This window comes from Ctenopharyngodon idella, chromosome 22 (genome assembly GCF_019924925.1).
Source record: "Ctenopharyngodon idella isolate HZGC_01 chromosome 22, HZGC01, whole genome shotgun sequence".
NCBI lineage: Eukaryota > Metazoa > Chordata > Actinopteri > Cypriniformes > Xenocyprididae > Ctenopharyngodon > Ctenopharyngodon idella.
The window spans coordinates 12108990-12117172 of NC_067241.1; the positions used below are offsets into that span (position 1 = coordinate 12108990).

Below are 8183 nucleotides of genomic sequence, written 5' to 3' on the forward strand. Positions count from 1 at the left end.
ATCTTAATTTGTGTTCCGAAGATGAACAAAGGTCTTACGGGTGTGGAACGACATGAGGGTGAGTAATTAATGACAGAATTTTCATTTTTGGGTGAACTAACACTTTAACTAAATTGGCTAGTTTTATTTTTATATTTACTTTAGCCTGTACTAGCCTATATGTCACATTCCATGTTTTTACCCCAAACCTGCCATTGTTTAATAAATAAAAGCTGTTATGGTTCACCAGACTGTGACACATAGGCTAAAGTTAAACTATCAAGCATCAACATCAATATTGCTTCAGTAAAAAGCTTTTAATAGATATATATATTTCCGATTGCGTATATATATTTAATAAATATAACTATCTAAATATAATATTAAATACATAATTTCATGGTATTTGTGAGGACATTTTCAAACATTTGGCTCTCACAAGTAGCCAAACCTGTAGGATACTACTGACACACACACATTTTACACAACTGGAAGCTTACGATTTATGTGCTTCTATTCTATCCTCTTGTACACATTGTACACTACTACTACTACTACTACTACTACTACTAATAATAATAATAATAATAATAACTGCTTTGGGTATATAAGACCATTCAAAACATTCTTATTTATTTATTTCCCACAATATTTTTCCGCAATTATCAATGACGTTACAAAGTACTTCCGCTTAGTTTTGCCCTTTTACCTCATGTCGTAAGCGGAAGTACACATACGCAGGAATTCAATACACGGAGCTGGAGTGAGTAACTTCTGCACAGTACAAGATGGATACGCTAATACTGGTAATATGATTTTATCTCTGTATCCCCATATTTGTTTTTAAAGTGTAAAACATCAGCTAGCAGTTAAATCTGCCCTGTTTCCTGTTCAAATAGCCCTTCCGCTACATCCGCTAAACAATGAATCAGTCATACGTGTTTAGCAACAACGTGTATGTGATATCTATTATATTTAAAGGTTAAAGATTATAGGGAAAAATTATATTATAATATTGACTTTACAAGCTAAGCAGTTGCTGATGGGCATCTGAACTACAGTTACATGTCTGCGTAACCTTTGCCCTGATCAGCTGATTCATTTGACTGTAATTCATTGGTCATGTTTGTGTCTGTGCTGTGACAGGAGCCCTCTCTCTACACTGTAAAAGCTGTTCTGATCATGGACAATGACGGAGAGAGACTTTATGCTAAGGTGAGATTACCAGATGAATATCTGGATCATGATCAGATTTGAGTTGATTATTTATTTATTTATATATAATACATATATATACACATGAATATATATTACATGAGCTTTTTGTTTGCATAAGGTGTATGGAAGAGTGTTTATTAGCACTGTATTTGTCTTCTATTTCAGTAATATAGAAGTGGCTCTGTATTATAAGCTTCATATATTAGTTTGTGATTGTGTTGTTGTGTTTGTTTCAGTATTATGATGACACATACCCCACAGTGAAAGAGCAGAAAGCCTTTGAGAAGAACATCTTCAACAAGACACACAGGACAGACAGTGAGTGATTATATTCCTGTCAGTCTTGTGTTTGCCAACATAAAGTCATATTTTGGAATCATTCTTCCTCTCTTCGACACAGGTGAAATAGCATTGCTGGAGGGTCTAACGGTTGTGTACAAGAGCAATATTGATTTGTATTTCTACGTAATCGGCAGCTCCCATGAAAATGAGGTAATGCTTTATACTTTATCCAGTACTGTCTGTTTCCATCATAACCGTGTGAATCTCATAAGTGTTATTGTCTTTCTTCACACAGCTGATGCTTATGTCAGTGTTGAATTGTCTCTTTGATTCCTTGAGCCAAATGTTGAGGTAATGTAGAAAAGACTTTCTCATTATGAGTTATATCTGTCAGCAACCCCCCCACCCAAAACAATAAAAAACTGTTTGACTTTGATTGTTTTCTTCCTCTTATTAGGAAAAATGTAGAAAAGAGAGCCCTGCTTGAAAATATGGAGGGTCTTTTCCTGGCCGTTGATGAGATTGTTGATGGAGGGTAAGGCATAATTAATGTATTCAAACTTATTAAATTGAAAGAAAAAAAAGAGGAAAACAGAAGCAAACAATTTTGTTCCATAGAGATCTCCATTCAAAAGTTTGGGGTCGGTAAGATTTTTTTAAATGTTTTTGAAATGCCAACGCTGCATTTATTTGATGAAAAATAAAGTAAAAACAGTAATACTGTAAATTACAATTTAAACTTATATATTTTAAAATGTAATTTATTTCTGTGATGGCAAAGCTGAATTTTCAGCATCATTACTCTTCAGTGTCACATGATCTGTCAGAAAATTAGTCCAATATGCTAATCTGCTGCTCAAGAAACATTTTTTATGATCAATAGCTATGTCTCCATCCAAAGTTGTGAATTTAACTTAAGCGCAAAATTGTAATATTGCATAAAATATTAGTTTTCATCCTGTGCAAAATCATCACTTCCTGGGAAATTGGTGCAAAATATCTCTACTAGAAATGGAAGTTACTGCAATCGAGGAAGCAACTGTAGCTCTTTTTTCGTACATCATAAATGACTTGTGTCTCATAGTGCGCAGACGAAATGTAATAAACGCTGTTATGTTATCTTGCCTACGGATGCTTGGTGTTTGTGAATGCAATTGTGTGAGACGCTTCTGGAAGGGAATCACTTTGACAGATTTTAGCTCAGGCATTTCAGAATGATCAAACCAACATTGAGACGCTGTGCAATGAAATTGGTCCACTGGTTAGTCCAGTTATCCATTCACATACACTGTTGAGGCAAAGTTATGTGAGTTTTTTATGTGCATTGAGGGATATACGGTAAACTTGTTTCCATCGTAGTTTATGCGCATGTCTTCTTATCTGATAAAAAAATGTGGTAACACTTTAGGGTCCAATTCTCACTATTAACTAGTTGCTTATTAGCATGCATATAACTATTATATTGGCTGTTTATTAGTAATTATTAAGCACATATTAATGCCTTATTCTGCATGACCATATTCTATATCCTTAATCTACCCAATACCTAAACTTAACAACTACCTAATTAACTATTATTTAAGCATTAATTATGAGTTTATTGAGGCAAAAGTCAGTTAATAGTGAGAACTGGACCCTAATCTAAAGTGTGAACAAAAATGTATCCCCTCAATTGATTGCATATGTTTTTTTTATGTGCATTTTTAGAATTTATGCCCATCTTGGCATTTCCATCCAGTGCTTTTTTTATGCGATATCCCACAATGCGCAAATAAATAGATGGCTGGAAATATAGCTAATGTTGAAAGCATTTGTGCTGCATGATAATTTTTTTCAGGATTCTTTGATGAATAGAAAGTTGAATAGAGCAGCATTTATTTAAAATAAAAAAAACTTCTGTAATGTTATAAATGTCTTTACTGTCACTTTTGATCAATTTAATGCATCCTTTCTGAATAAAAGTATTAAGTTCTTTGAAAAAAATCTTCTTGACCCCAAACCTGTGAATGTGTATGTTATATATTTACATTCATGTATTTGTCAGATGCTCCTACTTCTAAACCTACTGTGCTCTACTAGTTGACCTTCAGACTTTTATATGGATTGTATTACATTATAGTATCTTTTTTTTTTTTTTTTTTTTTTTTTTACAATTAATATTTAAAGGGTTAGTTCACCCAAAAATGAAAATTCTGTCATTAATTACTCACCCTCATGTCGTTCCACACCTGTAAGACCTTCGTTCATCTTCGGAACACAAATTAAGATATTATTGATGAAATCCGAGAAGTATATGACTCGTCCATAGATATATAATAAACACTTTCAAGGTCTAGAAAGGTAGTAAAGACATTGTTAAAACAGTTGATGTGACTGCAGTGGTTCAACCTTAATGTTATGAAGCGACGAGAATACTTTATGTGTGCAAAAACAAACAAAAAAATAACGACTTTTCAACAATCTCTAATGTTCCCTGTCATTATCCTTACGCAGGTGACACAGTAAGCACAGTGAAGGCTTCCGTGTTTATGTCCGAATGCCAGCTCCGTATTGGCCAAAGCTGATCACGTGAGCAGCATGAATGCGGCGTGTGATGCTGATGCAGGAGCCGGCCAATAATGAGTCGGCATTCTGACATAGAACCTGGAAGCGCTGGACGTAAATAACATATGAGAATGACACAGAAGAGAAGATATTGAATACAGTCATTATTTTTGTTTTGTTTTTGCACACAAAAAGTAACACTGTTTTTAGTACCTTTCTGGAGCTTGAAAGTGTTGGTTAAATATGCTGTCATATACCTCTCCGATTTTATCAAAAATATCTTAATTTGTGTTCCAAAGATGAACGAAGGTCTTACGGGTGTGGAACGACATGAGGGTGAGTAATAATGACAGAAATTTCATTTTTGGGTGAACTAACCCTTTAAGTAGGGTGAATTCAGGGTGATTGGGACACTTTTTGCCATTGAGATGACTTGGGAAAAAGTGTCCCAATCAAACTGAATTCACCCTATTATAATCAATTTTTTGTGCATTTTTCATTCATTTATATAATCATATTTATACTGTATTTAAAAAGATAATTGGGCATCAGCAGGCCCACACAGAATCAACAGCTAAAGAATTCCACAGACATGCAAATCATTCATAAAATACTATAAATCAACATCTCCTTTCATTCATTTATTGGATATTCTAGCTGTTTTGATTATATTATGCTTTCAGCTAACAATAAGACTGTTGTACTCTCTCAGCTCTGTTTAACACTTTTTATCATGTATAAATATGCCAATCCTGTAGCTCAAACAATAGAGCATGGTGCAAATCCTAGATTTTAGGTAAGTTTCCCAGGGGATGCATGAACTAATAAAATGGATACCTTGAATGCAGTGCAATGAAAGAATAAATGCATTACCAAAAAAATAATTGCAGAAACAGTCTATAGATTCCTTTTGGGTCTAGACATCGGCCACTGAAAACTCCTCTGTGACCACTAGCGCTCATGCGGGCGACATAAGATTGATTCTGGCGAGTGTTATTTCCTGATCCTGTCCACATCCTTTCCTGTTTTCTTTATATTCTCTAAAAAGGAGGCATGCATTTTGGAAAACATTCGGAATAGTCTAAAAATCACATTGTTTTGGTTGCAGCACTGATCAGTCATTGTGTGTTTTGCAGTGTGATCCTGGAGAGCGACCCACAGCAGGTGGTTCACCGTGTTGCTTTGAGGGTAACTACTTCTTGCTCTCCTCTATTGACTCCCATTACACTGTTGTGAATGTTAATCTGATTAGTATTTGTTGCCTCTGCTTCATCTCGTGCTCTGACGCCACTGATGAGCATTATGGTACTGCTAGGCAGCTATTAAGTTTGATTTCCAATAATCTTGCATGTACGAGACAGGAAGCAAGCAAGACAGCAGTCCTAAAGTCATCAGCATCTCCCTCTCTCATCTCGTTCCAGGGTGATGACGTGCCTCTTACGGAACAGACAGTCACTCAGGTGAGAGAAGGTGTCCTTCAGCGACACCTGTCGCGATCACAGCTCTTATTTTTAATAGCGGCTCTGCAATTTACCTATGATTCATTTAGAAAATGAGTCCGTGGTGGTCTGGTTTCACAGCTCCCACATTAAGAACGTTCCGCCGCTAGCCCGGGTTCCCGTGTGTGTCTGCCACATGTAAACATGATGGCTAATTATTGGCGGCTGTCTGCCAGAGATGGCTCCCTGTGGCTGCCGTAGTCGTGAGTGCGGACTGATTAATGTTCTCATTTAAGAGGCCCTGCGACAGGCTGCCTGTATCCCTTTCGTGTCCGTGATTAATGGCTGTCTCCTCGTCTTCCCTGCTATACGGTTATGCTTTGCCTCGCTTCGTTCAAATTAAGATGATGAATTAATTCCTGGATGTTTTGCTGCGCCTGCATTACTCGATTACAGGTTTCCCCCTCAACGTTTGCACCTTTACATGTAAAAGTTTCGCTTTTTCACTTCTGCAGTTTTTCAGTTTAGATACACTATCGTTCAAAAGTTTGGGGTCAATAAGATTTTTTTTTTTTGAAAGAAGAATTAAATTAATGATTTTGTTCAGCAAGGATGCATTAAATTTATCAAAAGTGACAGTAAAGATATTTTTTAATATTACAAAAGATTTCTAATGAATGCTGTTCTTTTGAACTTTATATTTGTCTAAAAATCCTGAAAAAGTTTCCACAAAATTATTAATCAGCACAACTGTTTTCAACATTGATAAGAAATGTTTCTTGAGCAGCAAATCAGCATATTAGAAAAGGATCATGTGACACTGAAGACTGGAGTAATGATGCTTAAAATTATATATATTAATATATATTAAAATAAATTGCAATAATATTTCACAATATTACTGTTTTAGTATTTTTAATCAAATAAATGCAGCCTTGGTTAGCAATTTCTTATCAACCCCAAACTTTTGGATTATTTTGGATTTTAGGGGAATAAATTGATAAATTGGGGAATAAATTAGGAAAAAATAGAAGTAATTTCACTCAGGCTTTTGGACCTCACTGTATCATAAAGAGGAGGTGCTAATATTTTGCCTTGAATTCTTCTAAGTATTGAAAACCATAAAGCAGCGCCCTCCGCCCTGATGGATGTGTGTCTTTTAAGAAAAATGATGGCATTAATGAGTCAAGAACATAAACACGTTAAAATTCAATTACCTTTTGTAGCTTTGGAGACAAGTGAGGTTTTTTGGGAGTGGTTTGGTCTATCCGTCCTCACTGAGTGATTGGAATTACTGAAGAGGAACACAAAACATTTCAAATAAATGATTCTGAAGATGGTAATTCATTCTAATTAAATGTGACTAATTATTTTGCATTGCCTAATTTAAAACATCAGGTTATAATAAATTGGCAGAACCCCTTTCATATATTCTTTCCTAAGATCCTAATGACACCTCGAATTAATTATAACAACCATTATAAATGGATTTAAATGAGCACCAAGTAATGTTTCTTCCATTTTAAAGTTTGACATCTAAAAAAACTTCTCACTTTATCTCACTTTATCTTGGTAACCATTATATTATATTATATTATATTATATTATATTATATTATTAATACATTTTATTTTTATAATATATTAATTTTAACAGATTTCATTTAATAATTATTGGTGAATTTAAAAAAATGTGTGTATATAAATAAGTAAATACATATTTTATATATATATATATATATATATATATATATATATATATATATAAATACATATTTTTATACATAATACATATTTATATATATCAATTATATGTATATTTTTTATATATATATATATATATATATATATATATATATATATATATATATATATAATATATTATTTATATATATATATATATATATATAATATAAAATACTAATATTGTACATAATATTGTAATTAAATGTCTCTTTTTCTAACTTTATTGGATGTTTTTGTTATTTCTAGGTGCTGCAGTCAGCTAAGGAACAGATCAAATGGTCTCTACTCCGATAGGACACTTTTGGTCCCGTTCCTGAACTGAGATGAGGGGAATGAATGAGACTCGACCACTTTTCATCACTACTTTCCTATCTGCCCTTTTCCTCGAGTGTTTTCTTGATTGTGAAAGTGCACATCCACTGAAAACAACTTCTAGTATTTCTCTCTCTTAAATATAAAACCAAGAACATGACTATTTCAAAAGAATATTGTCTTGGCTGGACTTTCTTTTTAGGGAAAAGTACCGGGGCATGTTTTTTTTTTTTAAATCCCATTCCAGTAAGCGCTTGAATATATGACTGGTTTTGTGAATGATATCACTGTTGTACTGTGAGATTTTCATTACGATTCATGTACATTCCAGTGGTTGATATTGTTCTCTGTTTGTCCCTCTGACCCTTGTTTTGATTGAAGTAAAGAAACTGTTTAATCCTAGTTCTTCTGCGGTGTGTGTTTTCCTCTTTTTGGGCACTATTGGGTTTGCAGGGGCGGTTGTGACTTTTTTCCTTGCCAATATGTTGAGGTCATTTTGTTTACTGTTTTGTGAGTTTAAAGTCAATCATCACTATTACTACTGCTCATCCGTAGGATTAGGGGCTCTTTCGATGAGCTAGTATTTATGTTACCTCCCTAGCAACCAAATAGAAATGTTTAAAATAGCATTTGAGTTACTAAACAGATTGATAAAATGTTATCG

At 33.9% G+C, this 8183-nt stretch overlaps 1 protein-coding gene across 2 annotated transcripts; it reads left to right on the plus strand.

Annotated features, from left to right (window-relative positions):
• Positions 1-657: 657 nt before the first annotated feature.
• copz1 (COPI coat complex subunit zeta 1) lies at positions 658-7921 on the plus strand. Of its 2 annotated transcripts, none has more exons than XM_051880465.1 (9): positions 658-785; positions 1126-1194; positions 1434-1515; positions 1598-1689; positions 1775-1830; positions 1937-2014; positions 5160-5211; positions 5385-5483; positions 7454-7921. In XM_051880465.1, the coding sequence occupies exons 1-9, from the start codon at positions 768-770 to the stop codon at positions 7499-7501; spliced, it is 594 nt and encodes a 197-aa protein (XP_051736425.1). In that variant the 5' UTR covers positions 658-767; the 3' UTR covers positions 7502-7921. The 2 variants fall into 2 exon arrangements, with proteins under 2 accessions (XP_051736425.1, XP_051736426.1); XM_051880466.1 differs by having other exon boundaries at positions 5445-5483.
• The last annotated feature ends 262 nt before the right edge of the window (positions 7922-8183 follow it).